This window comes from Dama dama, chromosome 29 (assembly GCF_033118175.1).
Source record: "Dama dama isolate Ldn47 chromosome 29, ASM3311817v1, whole genome shotgun sequence".
Taxonomy (NCBI): Eukaryota; Metazoa; Chordata; class Mammalia; order Artiodactyla; family Cervidae; genus Dama; species Dama dama.
In genome coordinates, this window is record NC_083709.1 from 32,585,614 (window position 1) to 32,603,499 (window position 17,886).

The window sequence follows — 17,886 nt, forward strand, 5'->3', positions numbered from 1 at the left end:
TTACAACATTATTATCCAGAAAAGGATATAAATATCTGCTAAACCGAGATATAAGACTAGACCTGAAAAGACATGCCTGCTACTCAAAGTCACTGTCTGATGTTACTAAATTTTACAATCAGACAACTTGTGCTTAATATTCATTTATTCTTACTCAAATATCCTCTGCCTATCTTTCCTAGTGTCTTGTTTGCAATAAAAAGATTAAATACAAATATGTATATCATGCAAAATAAATGCAAAAATATATCATGCATTTACATATATATATATATAAATGTAAAAATATGTATCATGATATACATTCCCAAGGGTCAAGCGTGTCTTACCTTTGCTTACATATATCCCTGATCGATGCTGCTTTAGCAATTAGTTTCTCCCATTGGACTTCCTTGCCCACAGACAGGGAGGGCACATCGGACATGGCCATGAAACGCTGCAGCTCAGGATAGACACGATCCTAAGAAGGCAGTATCACAAAAAAGGTAATTGTACAACTTGAGTTGAATAATCATTATCTCCTTCTATGAAACATTTTCGCCTCTAAATCTTACATTTGCATTGCAAATTAGAATGTATTTCTTCTAATTAGCAAAGAAGAATGCTGTTATGATTGCTAGAGATTTTCTTGCAGATCTATGTACTATTCATTTCATAAAACTAGAAAAAAGTGGCAAAATCTCACTTTAATTACAAAGGCTCTAATCACTTAAATTTCTATTACTTTTTCGCAAAAATGGAAAAACAGATTTCAAAATTAAGGAAACAAGATGATTTTCTATTCTCAATTTCTCTCTGAGAGTCAATCAAAACTGACAGCTTCATAGATCAAAAGTACAACACTAAATTAAAATTTCTCAATGCAATCATTTATGCCACTCACTAATATCACTATATCAAAGCACTGTCATGCATAATGACAAAATTCATTTTCTTCAGTGAAAGGGACATGCTTAATATCCACACAAGTGTGTATCTGAGCCTACCTGTTTTTCCCACAAAGATGTCAACAAGCGCAAAGTGACAGCTTTTAGTTGTGGAGTGGTTCCAAGAAGTTGAATTACTCGTAGAATCTGTCCTATGCACACCTACAAAACATTGAAGAAACTTTGGTTTCATAAATGCAAATGTGGATAAAATCCCAATGGTAACAACAAAACTTTAAAACCTCTTATTATAAAATAAAGACTGAAACGGAAGCTTACTACAGTATTACCTATCTTCTCAGAGGTCAGAGATACCTTTGGGAGGAGCTAGTTAGCAATTCTGGGCACATAAAGATCCTATGTCAGACAATATAGCCAGTGGGAAAACATGATGAAAAGATTATTTTAAAAACTAATTCTTAAATATTTTAACGAATATTTTTGGCCCCAAAAAGGAAGTAGTGATCGCAGCAAAATTAAAGGGTCATGATTTCACATGATAACAAACAAAACTCAATGTATTCTTCAGGCCTCACTTTCTTTCTGCTCCCAAGTAAACTGGTCAATATACAAACCTTGTGAACACCAAGTGTAGGTAAGGTATACAAGATATCATTGTATAACACAGGTGCCAGTGGTCTTCCTAACTTGAACATCAAAACTGGAATCAGATTCGGTACCTAAAATGATTTTAAAGAACATATAAATTATGCTTTTTAAAAGAAATCAATCTATAAAGCAACTATTATTTCATTTTTCTCCAAAGGAATACTATGAATATATACAAATTAAAAGACAAAAAATGCCAGTTAGCCATTTGTTGTTAATGATAAATTCACAGCATCACTAATATCCTATTTATTTTTAAATTACCTGAGAGCTCTTGTTCTATCCATTTATACACGTTTAAATACTCTAGCGTTTTTGGTACTAAAATCACAACATTAATTCTCTGTAATAAAAAATAGTTATGATCTGCCCTAAAGAAGCTTACAAATTCTTGAAAAAAAAAAAAAAAAAGAAGCAGCTTACAATTCTAATGAGCAACATAATGAAATATTCAGTGATGTTATTCCAAAACAAAATAATTAAAATCAATTGTCCTTTATGGGAATTAATAAACAAAAATTTCCTTGCAGGTTCATATTTCAATCCCTATGCATACTACAATAAAATAAGAAAAGCAAATCATGTTTTGATTGGATGCTTTTATTATTAAGATGGCAATATTCCCCAAATACATCCACAGATTCAATACAAACCCTATCAAAATTCCAGCTAGCCTCTTTGCCAAAATTGAGAAATTAATCCTAAAATTCATATGAAAACAAGTGATCCTGAAGAGCCGAAACAATCTTGAGAAGGAATGAGGTTTGAACATTCAGCTTTCTCAAATACAAAATTGTCCTACAGCAATCAAAACACTATGGTACTTGAATAAGAATGTAAATATAGATCAATGAAATAGAACTCAGTATCTTGAAATAAAACTTGTCATTTATCTTAATTGATTTTAGACAGACCAAGAAAACATGATGAAGAAAGAAAAGTCTCTTTGAAAAATGGTGTCTGATTTTGAAAACTATGTTTCTACCTACAAAAGAATTAATTTGGACCCCTTCCTCATACCACATTAATAATTTTTGAGCAAAAGTTAACTCAAAATAGAGTTTAGACTATTAAATGTAAGAACCATTTAGACTATTAAATGTAAGAACTATTAAAATGTAAGAACCAAAAATTGTAAAACTCTTAATGAAAATATAGGAGTAGATCTTTCTGACCTTGAGTTAGGCAAAGCCTTCTTAGACATGACACCAAAAGCATGAGCAACAAAATAAAATATATTTCATCAAATTAAAAATATTTTTCCTTCAAAAGACACTATAAAAGGAATGAAATTGTGGAATTCACAAACATGTAGATGGACCTAGTGACTGTCTTACAGAGTGAAGTAAGTCAGAAAGAGAAAAACATATATCACATAATATCACTTATATGTGGAATCTAGAAAATGATACAGTGAACTTATTCACAAAGCAGAAACAGAGATACAGACACAGAGAATGGACATATGGATAGTTGAGGGGGAGGAGATGGGGGAGACGGAGGGGCAAGAAGAGAGGAGGTGCAATGAATTGAGAGATTGGGATTGACATATATACACTATTATGTATAAAATAGATAATTAATGAGAATCTATTGTATAAGCACAGGGATTCCACTCAGCGCTTTGTGGTGACATAAATGGGAAGGAAATCTAAAACAGAGGGGATGTATGTATACATATAGCTGATTTACCCTGTAGTGTAGCAGTAATGAACTCAATGTTGTAAAGCAACTATATGCCAACAAAAAAAAAAGTTTTTTTAAGACACTATAAGGAAAATGAAAATAAAAAGAACCCATGGAATGGAAGAAAATATCTGCAAATCATACATCTAATGAGGGACTTCTATAACCAGAATATAAATATATCAAGAACCCTCCATAATAAAGGACAAATAATCCAATTTTAAAAGAGCAATGGATCTGAATAGATATTTCTCCAAAGAAGACAAACAAATGACCAATAAAGACAGGAAAAAATACTCAACCAGCATTAACCATGACATAAATGCAAATCAAAACCAAATAATATGCCACCTCATACCAAATAGGATGACTTGAAAAGACAGATCATAGGGAGGGGGGGATCGGGATGGGGAATACATGTAAATCCATGGCTGATGCATGTCAATGTATGGCAAAAACCACTACAATATTGTGAAGTAACTAGCCTCCAACTAATAAAAATAAATGGAAAAAAAAAAGAAAAGACAGATCATAGCAAATACTGACAAGGATGTGGAGAAATCAGGACCTTCATACACTGCCAGTGGGAAAGTTAAATGGTGCAGCCCCTTAGGAAAACAGTCTGTCAGTTTCTCAACTGGCTAAATAGAATCACCATATGATTTAGTAACTGTACTCATAGGTATTTACCCAAGAGAAATTAAAACATATATCCATACAAAAACTTACATGTCAGATCACCAGCCCAGGCGGGATGCATGAGACAAGTGCTTGGGCCTGGTGCACTGGGAAGACCCAGAGGAATTGGGTGGAGAGGGAGGTGGGAGAGGGGATCGGGATGGGGAATACGTGTAAATCTATGGCTGATTCATACCAATGTATGACAAAACCCACTGAAAAAAAAATAAATAAAGGAAATTTAAAAAAAAAAAAGGAAGCAAAAAAAAAAAAAAAATTTACATGTGAATGTTCACAGCAGTATAATTCACAATAGCCAAACAGTGGAAACAATTCATCAACTGATGAAGTGATAAATAAAATGTAGTATACCCCTATGATAGAATATTATGCTGCCATAAAAACAGAATCAACAGATAAACTATTTACACATCAATAGCAAAAAATAAACAAATAACCCAATTTAAAAATGAACAAAGGACTTGAACAGACATTTTCCAAAGAAGAAATACAAATGGCCACAGACATATGAAAAGATGCTTAATCATCAGGGAAATGCAAATCAAAACCATGATGAGATATCACCTGACAACTGTTAGAATGGCCATTATCAATAAACTAAAAAAATAGCAGCTGTTGGCAAGGATGGAGAAAGACTGCAACCCTTGGGCGATACAAAAAGTAAAACTGTGCAGTGACTATGAAAAACAATATGGAGGTTCCTCAAAAAATTAGAAACTAACATATGATCCAGCAATCCAACTTCTGGGAATATCAGTACAGGCAGTAGACTCTTAAAATTTATTTACTCACACACACACACACACACACACACACACACACACACACAAATTAACTGCTCAGGTGCTATTAGCTACTTATTCTAAAACAATAGTCTTTTGATTGAAACACAAACTTTTCTGTAATATTTTATGGAATATCAAGAAACTTTAATTGTTTGACTTGTTTCATCTGGCACTGTTGGTTTCTATAATAAAATACACATGGGCAATTAAAAATGTTTCAAATCAAATATTTCAAAGGAACTGAAACCAGGATCTCAGAGAGATATTAAGTACCCCCATGTTCACTGCAGCGTTACTCACAATAGCCAAGAGATGGAAGAAATAACCTAAATACTATCAATGGATGGACAAATAAAGAAAATGTGCAATATACATACACAAGGAAATCCTGTCATATACTACAATATGGATGTGGATAAATCTTGAGGACATTCTGCTATGTGAAACAAGCCAGTCACAGGGACAAATATCACATGGTTCTATCGTATGAGGTATCTAAACTAGCCAGTCTTAGAAAAAGAAAGTTGAATGTGGTTATCAAAAGCTGGGAGAAGGAAGAAATGGGGACTTGCTCAGTGGGTACAGAAATATAGCCTTGCAAGACGAAAAACTGTATACAGTATACCTTCATTTTGATAAGAACATATATTTCATGTTATCTGCTTTTCACTACAATTTTTAAAAGAACCATGGGATTGTTTTTTAAGAGTCAGAAGAGTCTTGTTGAGTTCATTTAGGTAAACGACTTTATTTTACAGATAGATGATAGAGGTGAGAAATGGAGGGAATTACAAAGTTAGTGACAGAATAAGGATGGAAGTTCAGATCTCAGTTTACTCCTCCTTTCTATCCTGGGAGAAATGAAAACAACAAAAGATTCCAGGCTGTATATAATAGGATAAAGAGTTATCATGTGAAGTCTTCTTCCTATAATTGGACTAAACATAGAAGAAAAAAGCAGGAGAGACAAAACTCAGCATCTCCCTGAAGTCAATCATATAAAGAACAGAGTAAAAAAATTTTACTCTGGATTACACAAAAAATATCCATGTGGGCAACACTGTACAAGTTACGCAGAAAGCAGTATAATCTTTCAGAGTCCTATAATGAAAATCATGAGTAGTGCTATCCACTTATAAATTGAGAAATATTGAGGGCTTTGTTATTATTCATTTTGGTTTCCAGATGAGAGATATAATTAATGTCTATAACTAGCCTCTTTTTAAAAAATATGAGAGAGCTCATACTTCAACAGTATATAAGAGATAGTTATAAATAAATATTAAAAAATTAAGATACCTGTGAAAAAAAAATTCAAGGCATGTTCATCACGCAGACATAAGAGGTAAATATCCAAAGTGGTATCTGGTTTTCTTTAACTTTTCTGACTCATGTTTTATAAAACTAGACCTGAAATAGAAAGTGAATTCCTAGATCATATTTTATAAACTCCCTTAGATAACTGCTGAAATATCTTCACACAAGACTGTCCTGTGGAAAAAATGGAAGTAATTTTATGCATACAAAGGTATTTGCCATTTATAAAACAGTGGTAACATTATGTGTTGTTAGAAATGAAAAGAGAAAACATGAATTAAAATTTGTATTGATGTGCACTTGATTTAGTGCACATGTGTGAGTTTCAAGTGTACTGCATAGTGATTTGGCAAAATGTGAAATTTTATAAAACAAAGAGTGAATATGCTAGGATGGTACATACAAACAGAAGCATAAAAGAATTCTTAAATAATTTTAACAGTGAAAGAGCTTTTTTCAGTGATTTATTTTACAAAAAAGGGGCATAATGTACTAAGGTGTTTTTGAACATCAGTTAATTCCATCTTCCTCAATTATTTGACATGTCTACTCACAATATTACTTATTATTTCAGTAATACAGTAGAAAGCAGTTCACTGATGGATGTGCTGAAAAGCTAATCATTTCTTTTTCTTAAAAGAATCTGAAGAAATGCAACAACATCAAAGAAATCTAAACAGTGTAATTTTTTTTCTTCTGTGGTTCATATTATATCTTAATGTTATAACTAAATAAGTGGCTTAGGGTCTTGAACTTTAACCTTTGAGAGTCAAATAAGGTCAAGGGAAGAAAGATTGCCTCCACTAGGCAATCTTCTTTCTGTTTGATATTCACTCTAGCTTTATTCCAATTCAGCTTGAGCATATGATTCATAATGACTCCTCTGATAGTAATAGCTAACATCTATTGAACAGTGACTACAAATGCTCTCCTTAGCACTTTATAGAAATCATGATTATCATGTTTCAAATGATAAAACTGAAGTTCATAAAGGCCAAATAATTTGCCCAAGGTATTAATAACAGAGTAGTACATACTGGAGTCAGGACCAGAGCAAAGCAATTTAACTGTGAAGAGCCCACGTACTTGCCAGTTTGGCTTACCAAAAATAGGGGTGACATCTTCATTCATTGCCTTTGCATCTCAGGTCCCAGCATATCATAAGTGCTTTCAGAATGCAAAAACCACTCCTAATTTCTTTATCTGCTCAAATTCTATATGCAAGATAGATCTTGTAATAGTGCTGCAGATATTTTATTTGGCACACAATTATTAAAAGCCTACCACTTGCAAAGAAAAGTACCTAGAGACAGTACTCTGACCAAACAACTCTGAATCACAAAAATTTACCTCTTAGGTTAAGTGTTACCAGGATAGCAATATTATCAGAACATCTTTAGAATCTGAGCTAAGAGTTTCCCAGTACATAGAAAAATAAGTTCATCAACATAGGAGCTCAGAGTAAAGAATAAATGAGTAAATATCAAAAACTAGAATGGATCAACTCAAGTACCATATCACTGGAAGAGTTTGAAACACCTGGAAGAAAATAACCATGATCTTTCTCTACCTAAACTTAATTTCTAGGTTAGTCTCCTTGGTCTTCTGAATTTCTCTCTCAGAGTCTGACAATTTATATATTTAGAAAATGGTATAGGAAAACTTAATTGTTGACAGAAAGTAATCATCACACTATTAGATATAAATACCAGTGGGACAAAGGAGTAAAACCACAACTTTTTAAAATTGCTAATATTTTTGAAACTTGATCTAAATAACAACTATAATGACTAAATTCCTGTAAGCATAAAATTTCCTTCCTAAACAAAAGTTTGTTTTACATTCCTATCATGAAAGTGTGAAAGTAGCTCAGTCTGGTCTGACTGTTTGTGACCCCCCGGACTGTACCATGGAATTCTCCAGGCCAGAATACTTGAGTGGGTAGCCTTTCCCTTCTCCGGGGGATCTTCCCAGCCCAGGGATCAAACCCAGGTCTCCTGCATTGCAGGCGGATTCTTTACCAACTGAGCTATCAGGGAAGCCCTAATACATTTCTATCATGGTAAGATCTAAATCTTTTGTAGTCTGACTGGTAGAACAAAAGTTAAAAGCCAATGTCCCCTAAGTAAAGTATAATGTGTTTATTTTTCCTTTCAATTCAGTACAGTCAATTTCTACTACTGTGTCTGTCACTGGCAATGAGTCTTACATTGGAGAGCTGAAAGGAGGAGTTTGAACGCCCTCCAAGAATGAGATATAATTAAATACAGCTCAGCGAGGTAAGCAACTATGTAATAAAACTAGAGAGAGTCGATGCTTTTGAATTTATTAAAATAGTAAATTGTTCAAGTATTCCAAAGCTATGACAGTCAGATCAATTTATTGGAATAAAAACTATGCAAGACTGACAATGGTAAATGTGAGCCAATTCATAGTACATCTGAAGCAAAAAAAGATTAAATGGACAATACAAATAGGCTGAACATAAAGTACGACTCTAAATCCTCACTTTCCTTTTTCACTGCCAAAAAACTTTTGAAGTATAAATAAGTGGTAAATATTTTATACCATAAATTGTATAAGGTTGCAATTCAGTCTCAAATGAAAGCCTGAACATTAAACAAGGGTTTACATGAATAATGATAAACAAATGACCTGACGAGAAAGCTATATTAACCAAAAAGATTCACACCCAGGATGAAGTAAAATTAAGGAAAAAAGTCAGAAACATAAAAAAGGATTGATATAAATGTCTTACAACAATGAATAAGAAGACATTCAGTTGCTTGGAGTAGACAAGGTATCATTAAGGAATGACACAAAACAGATTTAGTAAACTCCTGTCCTGCCTGCATCAGGATAATCTTCTGCATCAAGGAAAAATATAAGACTAGGAAGATGAATGTCAGTAAGAAGACACTGACAGTGATATCCATGATAGAAACAGGGCAAACCAATAGGAAAAAAAAAAAAGATGATAATGATTAATCCATGAATGGTTTAATGGGGAAGAGAAATCCTAACACACTACTATATAAGAAAAAAAATTCCAAATGGATTTAGGAATTAAATATCAAAGAAAAGTAATGAGAATCTAGAAGAAATTTTAAGTGAATATTTATATGCTCCCTAGGGGAAAAAAGTCTCACTATGAGGCTACAATTCCGAGCATTTGAATTTAAATACATGTTAAGCACAACAAAAAAGGGTGAAAGATAACATTAAGGAAATCACCTTGAAAGTGAAGTAAAAGTGTAGAGAGAAGAAAACAGGGAAAGAAAAGAAAAGAAAAATGTAAGACCAGTACAGAATTCGGGGCCCAAGTAAGAGAAGTTCCAGAAAGAAAGAGCAGATCAGTAGAGGGAAAGAAATTAATGACAAAATAACAAAGAAAATTCCCCAAAATTCAAGGGCCTTGATTTCCACATTAAAAAAAGCCATCAATTACCAGTTCAACAGATGAAAAAAGATTCACACCAATACACATCTTCATTGAAATTACAGGGTACCAGAGCAAAGGGAAGATTCTAAAAGCTTCCAGAGAGGAAAAATAAAAACCAACATTAGGTTCACATAAACATACACTCAGGATTTCAGGAATCAGAATAACTTTGGATTTCTTCATAGCAACACTGCAAGCTATAGAACTAAGGGAAGAAAACAAACAAGATTTTGAAGAAAAATGGTTCCAAATGCAGAACTCTACACCCAGTCAAACTAACCCAATCTCTGCCATACAGTAAAGTACTCACTAATAGTTACAAAAAAAACACACACACATACAATTTTCAATCAAAGATTTGATACTTTAAATAAAGAATGCAAAGATTCTTAAGTAAATACAGAATCCACCCCTTCCAAAATGGACAAAGCATATATATTTAAAATTCAAAGAGAAAAACAAAAGCAATGAATAAAAACTTTAAATCTCACTACTAATTTTTTTTTCTTTCTTTTTTTTTTTTTTATTAGTTGGAGGCCAATCACTTCACAACATTTCAGTGGGTTTTGTCATACTCACTACTAATTTTTAAAATTGAAAATGAAAACAAGATAGTTTCCTCACATACTGAAGTTTGAAATATTTTCAAATTCTAAAACATAATGTAAAGATACAGTGAGACAGACATTCTCACACAATTATGGGGGAGTAAAAGGTGATGACACAATGTTTCTAAAGAAAAAATTTTCAAATTTTATTTAAGAAGCTTAGCTCTAATCAGAGATTTACTTCAAAGTAACATTTCTGAGTTGGGGACTGGAGAGTGGTGGGTACAGAAAATACAGACCAGCTAGGGAATGATAATTGCTGAGGCTAAGGGATGAATTAATCAGGTTTATTATACTATCCATCAATTTTTTATTATGCTTGAAATTTAAAAAAATAAAACATTAAAAATCTCCTAATCTAGGAGTCTCATCACATAAATGTATTAAAAAAAATCAGAAATTCAATTAAATGTAGGAGACAAGATTTCCCCCCAATATACATACAACATTATGTCAGAATAAATCAGCTTAAAAGAAAAAAGCAAGACAAACAAAAAAAAACTTTCATATTATTAAAACACCATACAATATGGAAAACATATGCCAGAAAAAAATACTATAAATAGAATTTGTTGTTATAACCACAAAGGAAAAAGGACAAAGAGAAACAGAAAACTCTGTTTTCCTGTACTATAGAAGAATTGAAGACAGGCAATAGTTATCTATGAGTATTTAAAGGGCTAAATTATAAAAGACAAACTAGGTTTTTTTTCATGTAATTTCAAGGTTCATATTGAAAGGCATATTTGAGTTTAATATGGAAAAGAAGTTTTAAGAGAAATTTTTAGAGAATAGAGTGGGATGCCTTAGAAGGCAGTAAGTTTTCTGTAACCAGAGGTGCTCAATAAGAGAATGATAACCATCTACTGAGAAGTTGTTTAAGGTATATATATTTATATATTCAAATATTAAAAAGAAGAAAAATAGAAGAAATTGCCAGGACCTACTATTTAAAATATAAAACATAGCTTCAATTAATCCAAATTTAAGCAAATATCTGTGCAGAAAAGAGTTAACATAGCAGGCTTGAGAATGTCATCCTTAAAAAGCCACCTTGCAAAGTTAGGCTTTGGGTAGAGTCTCAGAAAGTGGATTTTGGGAAGGTTCCTACCATTCTTTATTGATACAAATGTCCCTAAACTGTACAGACACTGTGCAATGCTAATGCTGTGCCTAAGCTGAGTGAGTGAAAGTCCCTCGGTCGTGTCCGACTCTTTGCGACCTCATGGACTACACAGTCCACGGAATTCTCCAGACCAGAATACGGGAGTGGGTAGCCATTCCCTTCTCCAGGGGATCTTCCCAACCCAGGGATTGAACCCAGGTCTCTCGCACTATAAGTGGATTCTTAACCAGCTGAGGCAGCAGGGAAGCTCGTGCCTGAGCTGACCAGCCCCCGATAAAACCCTTGGGCAGAGTCTCTAATGCTCTTCCATGTCAGACAGCACTCCACACGTGCTGTCATGACCATGCTGGAGGAATTAAGTACATTCTGTGCGACTCCACTAGGAGAGGATTTTTGGAAACTTGTGCCCAGTTTCCTCTGGACTTCACCCAATGAACCTTTTCCTTTGCTGATTCTGCTTTTACCCTTTAGCTGTAATAAATCATAGTTGCATTTGGAACTAGATAATGGGTCCTGTGAGTCCTTAAAGCAAATCAACAAAACAGAGCATAGTCTTGGAGACTCCTGACCCAGAAGCATTCCATATTCTGCCTTAAAAGAAACTAGCAATGAAGAAAACACAAATGTTATGTAGTATTTTTGAAAAGAGCAACTTCTAGAGTATTTCTCAATCAATAACAACAGTAAACTCTCCCATGAATTATATACCTAACAGTCAAAAACATTTGAGGGACAACTGCACACTGGGTGCTATGTCAAGCTTTAACAACAGAGCTGAGAAAAGACAGACCCTGCTCTCAAATAGTCTATAGTTTATTCAAGGAACTCACAACTAAAATTTCCATCATTACTGACTGAATAAGGCAAACTCAACTTTGAGGGTTAAAAGCATAGAAAATAATTTCTATAGACAGAAATGAAGATAGAAGAACAAGAAAACAACAATTCAAACTTTGAAAATTGCAAAATACTAAATAGTATGGGCTTCTCAGGTGGCATTAGTGGTTGAATCCACCTGCCAATGCAACAGATGTAGAGACACAGGTTCAATTCCTGGGTTGGGAAGATCCCCTGGAGAAGGGCACAGCAACCCACTTCAGTATTCTTGCCTGGAGAATCCCATGGACAGAGGAGCTGGCGGGCTACAGTCCATGGGGTTGTAAAGGGTTGGACACAACTGAAGCGACTTAGCACGCATGTATGCTTTTTTCCAAGGAAAGGAGAAATTCTGGCACTGGGCTGCCCAATGCAGTAGCCACTTTCCACATACAGCTACTTACATTTGAAATGAATGAAAATTAAATAAGATTAAAACTCTAGTGTTTTAGTCACATTAGCCAAATTTCAAGTGCACAAAAGTCACAAGTGGCTAGCGACTACCATATTGGAAACACAGATTACAGAACAATTCCATCACTGCAGAAACTTCTGTGTTTGAACAGTGCTATCATAAAGGCTGAAGTGCCCAAGAATTCCTCAGATGTTTGCTACCACATTATCTGTAATGGCAGCAATAACAACAACAAAAAAAAAAAAAACAGGAACAACTTAAATATCTATCAATACAGAAACGATGACGTACATGAAACTGTTGATACCCTGTAGAACATCAGCAACCTTCAAACACCATAAATTAGATCTGTACAAACTAGCACAGAAAGGTGACTACACTGTATTCATGAGAGAAACACACAAACCACAAAGGAATATAGAGTATAACGCAATGGCTTTGTGTTCATATTTGTTTATGACTACTTGGACATACTACTATATTGTTTGGACACATCCTACAATTATATATTACAAGAATATTACTTCAGGAAAATATTTTTATTTATATTAATAAATGTAATTAAAATAGTAATGTTGTTTTCCTAAATTTCTTTTCAGCAGTCTTTCAGTATGTGATGGGACTGAATTTGCATTAAATGACCAGAAGCTATAGGACTAGTACATAGAAGAGTAGGAAGTAGACACAGGAGCAATAGAACCCAGCAAACGCTCAGTGGAGGAATGAGACAGACTACAGACTTTCTGCCCAAAGAAGACAGATCCCATCCGGGAACAAAATCTGATTATGCTTCTCCCCTGCTTTCTTGCTCAACTTAGTTTTCAAGACAATCTAGTCCTTCTGGCTTACTGAACCTTGTATGTGTTCAACTGTTTTCAAAATGATAGTTCAAATACTCATGTACTAACCACGAAAAATAGGGGCTTCCCAGGTGCACTAGTGGTAAAGAACCCATCTGCCAATGCAAGAGACAAAATCTCTGGAGTCAGAAAGATCCCCTGGAGGAGGGCATGGCAATCCTCTCCAGTACTCCTGCCTGGAGAATCCCATGGGCAGAGGAGCCTGGCATGCTGCAGTCCATGGGGTCACAAAGAATCAGACGTGACTGAAGCGACTTAGCACACATGCACAACCATGAAAAATGCCTAAAAGGATAATAGAGTAACTGTTTGCCCCTTTCTAGGCAAAGAATACCCTAAGCCCTGTCTGTCACTCTGGCTTTGTAAACACCTTTATTTCAGTATACTTTGGGTAACAATTATTCATTCTCAAGACTGCTGCCTATCGTAGTCTGTGAACGCCTTATAGGTAACAACTCTGTTCCTATTCTTTTTGAATTTAGCCAAGACCACACATACAGCAAATATTCAGTAAATAAGAGCTGAATTAAACTCAAGACTGACCTAAGGAGGAAGAAAAATTAACATACTGTTTGAAACTGACTACTTTCACCCCAAAAAGATCTGCCTGACATTTTATCACCTTCTTAGTACCTCTCTGAAAAGCCCATTTTAAGAATTATTGTTCTTAACCATTTCAGGTTTCTATTTCACTGCAGAGACTGTGAGGCTATTTTAGCCAAGTAAAACCAATAAGAAGAGTATTCTAAATCCTTGGTACACTTATATCAAAGAAATGAACACTAGGGGTTTTTTTGTTTGTTTTTTTTTACTGTACATGTGTATTATTCAACCCAATAGCTGCTAACCACATGTGGCTAAGGAGCCCTTAAAGGTAGTGAGTGTGAATTGAGATGTGCTAAGGGTAAATTACATACCAGATTTGGAAAGTTTCATACCAAAGATGGATATGAATAAAATATTTCATTTTATGTTGATTATATACTGAAATAATATTTCAGATATATTGAGGTAAATAAAAAATATTTTAACTTAATTTCACCTATTTATTTTCACTTTTTAAAAAATGTGGCTACCAGAAAATTTAAACCTGTATATGTGGCTCATATACCTCTATTGAGCAGCACTATTCTCTATTTTCTGTATGCATCTAAATGCTGTTTAAAACACACACACACACACACACACACACACACACACACACACACATGTGCACACACAGGAACACTTAAAACAGTTAACATCACTCTTTTCATGTACTTGGGGAATAAAGAATGACAATAAGTCTCAGATATGCAAGGAACATCTCTATCTTGCAAATAACCTAGCACTGCACCTAGAACATAAGGTAGCAGATAAATAATTGTAAAATAAAGAAGCTATAAAAATCAACCACAACTTTAATCACATATAACTTCTGTTGAGCACTGATTATAAATCAGGTATTATATAGTGGATTATCTCATTTAACCCACCTGAAGAAGTTAATGAAGTAGGTTCTTCTATTATTCTCATTTTAGAGATTAGAGAACACAAGTATATGCAGGTTTATAATGAATCTCCAATATTATAAGAAACAAAACTATACAAGAGGTTCAATAAAACTTTAAGGAATAAATATTTATTGAGTGCTTTCTATCACATGATTCTAGGAGCTATGACATTAAGAGAAACACAGGTTTAATTCAGTCAAAATATAAATGGATATAGGTTAGAAATCTCACTATGATTATCAATATCCTACATCAAAATATTAATAAGCCTGAATAATAGCTAATTATCTGGCAACACAAAATTCTTACAAATTCAGATAATCCCTTGAAATTCACTGTAAAACACAGAATTTATATGGCACTTCACAATGTTCTTTCATAACTCATAACTATTATAACACTTCTGAGAGGCAGGTATTGTTAGAGATTGGATGGGATCTTACAAATACTTAGATTCATTATCTGATCCATTTTCAGGTTTTAATTCATGTTCTTTGGCTTGTCTTATGACTACTGTCCAGGAATTTTCTGGTAGGATGACAGGGAGTTTTAGACAAGTCACCTACAAAATTAATTCTGGATTCCAGATTCCTATCATCTTCAGAAATAATGGCTTTGGGCTAAGCAAGGTAAGAAGACAATGTTAATTAAAAACTTTCTATGGGCTTAAAGAGGCCAGTACCAACAAATTTATCACTTTGTTGCGGGGGCAGGGAGGGGGGGAAGCATTCAAATTTAAAAGAGCCTTCATATATAAAAGAACCTTTAACTAGCATCGAGCAAAACATTCATCCTTACTGAGCTCCTTTTTGAAAATGTACTTATTAGGGCAGAAATCTTGATCCACCTTGAAAAAATAAGCAATATTCAACGCCCACTAAATGGTCAACTAATTTTTAATGGTTGAATGGCATGGCAAAAATGGTTCAGGTACTTGTAAATGTTAAATGTCTGGGTATGTCTACACTGGCTTTTGAACAGTTTCAAAGAGCAGACATGAGGATTCATTAGCTCTTAGCACATATGAACCTGCTCCAAAGGCAGCCATGAGAGTTGCCTAGCAACAGTGCATTTTGCATCTCTCATCATCCCCCAAGATGCTGCAGCAGCAGCAGCAGCTAGGTCAAGCCTCTCATTAGCAACCTGAAAAAGCATTTCTATCTCCCATTTTACAAAATTATTTTTATTTTCAGGTAAAGCTCGTGTATCTATGTATTATTCTTACTGACAATGTAGTCTCTTCCCTCTATTCCTTCTTACCAACCCTCATTTCAACAGACATGTTTTAATGAACCCAACAAAATATCTGTAACAAAAGCAGGCACTGAAAAATCCAACAGAATTTATATGCCTATTCACAGACTCTAACAGTTCCATATCTTTGGGGCAATAAACGAAGCTTCAGAAGAAGAAAAGATGACACTGCAGTCAAATAACGGGAAGAAAAAAGTCAGTTCTTTGACTTCAAAATTAACAAAAACTCTACCCAAATTATTTGCAAAGCTATTGATAGTTAGTCTTATTTCTTTCTCATCCTCACAAAAACTATTCACAACCATATAGCAAAACAGCAAAAAGGCAGAAGATTCCAGAGTGGTACTAAACTATAACAAATGGATTGACAGATTATAATGAATGCAATCTATTGGAAAGGTACTCTGGTTCCCAATTTAATAACTGTGTCATAAAGCTTCACCTCAGATCAATAGCTATTCATTCACTTCTAAAAATATTTCCTAAAATTACTGCTCAGTATGGTTGCCACACAGAGCTAAAATATATACTCACATAATCTGTTTTGTATACAAAGACTTTTAAAAAGATAAACAAAATAACCCCATATATAGACTTTGCATTTTATGTATTTTAAAGTGTTTAATCCAGATTTTGACATAAACCACATACATCCTAGTCTCTGAGCTTGTATGCTATCATGAATTTCCCTATGGAAAATATTACAGAATGTGCATGACATGTTACAAAAGATAAAGTGTGGGACTAATAGACTTAGATTAAGAATGGTGTAATAAGGAACATTTAAAAGCAACTGTCATCACACCAAATCAAAATAAGTAAATTTTTAAAGTGATATGAAAGGAACAATATGATTTTTACCCCCTGAGGCCCCTCCACCTCCCCCCCAACCTTTTTTTTTTTTTTTTACAAACACCAAAAAATGAATCTTTAGGAGGATCTCCCAGAAGGGTGTCATTTACCACTAAAATATTTCATTCCAGCAGTTGAAAGACCATAAAAGGGTGACTGTCCTCCAGAGTCTCTAATAACAGTAATAGATCTTGTGCTACTATTCACAAGTGACCTCTCAGTCAGGCGATTTAATTTTTCCCCCTGCAGCATGGTTGGTTTCCCACACAGTGTAATAACAGTTTTTGCACAACAAGACAATTCATCTGATTAGAAGGACTATATTAAGTCTTTCATGAACAGCATGTGTCATTACAGCTTCAGCTAGGGTTTGATTTAAGATGTCCTAATATATACATGCATGATTCTTCATTTTTCTACTGTTTTAAAAAAGATTCCTGACTTTCTTCAGCAGTCTTGCAGACCATCACCTGAACCCTTCCCCGGTTTCAAAAACTAATTAAGAACTCATCAAATTGCTCAGTGAGCACTTTAAGTCAGGTACTAAGAATTCACCAGGAAACAGAAATGTGTATAAGGCTTCTCCTTTCTACGTGGACCAAATGAAATTCTACTAATATCTCAAAAAACAAAACTAAACAAAAAACATGAAAAGGGACAGAATGAGCATAACTGGTTATTGCAATTACTTTTATGTTTCACAACATTTCAACAATGCACTGTTAATTATAAAGACAGTATGGCGTTACCGAGAAAAGCTTCAGATAAAGTGAATTTTGAGACTCCATTGTAAACCTCAGCAAAGCACAAAAAATTTAAAATCGGAAACCACAGGAAAAGGTGTGAAATGAAACAACCATCTGGCAATCTCTACAATAATAAATGGTCCAGCATCATTCAATGCCCACAGAAGTCTAAACCTGAGAATGTCCACACAT

At 34.1% G+C, this 17,886-nt stretch overlaps 1 protein-coding gene across 4 annotated transcripts in view; it reads right to left on the bottom strand.

The window, feature by feature from the left end:
• FOCAD (focadhesin) overlaps window positions 1-17,886 on the bottom strand; it is a 286,671-nt gene that overhangs the window by 151,556 nt on the left and 117,229 nt on the right. For all 4 annotated transcript variants that reach the window (XM_061132648.1, XM_061132649.1, XM_061132647.1 and 1 more), the window contains 3 exons: window positions 1,502-1,606; window positions 987-1,088; window positions 330-460 (listed from right to left, as the gene is read on the bottom strand). In XM_061132648.1, coding sequence (XP_060988631.1) covers window positions 330-460; window positions 987-1,088; window positions 1,502-1,606 — 338 coding nt within the window. The remainder of the gene's footprint in view (window positions 1-329; window positions 461-986; window positions 1,089-1,501; window positions 1,607-17,886) is intronic.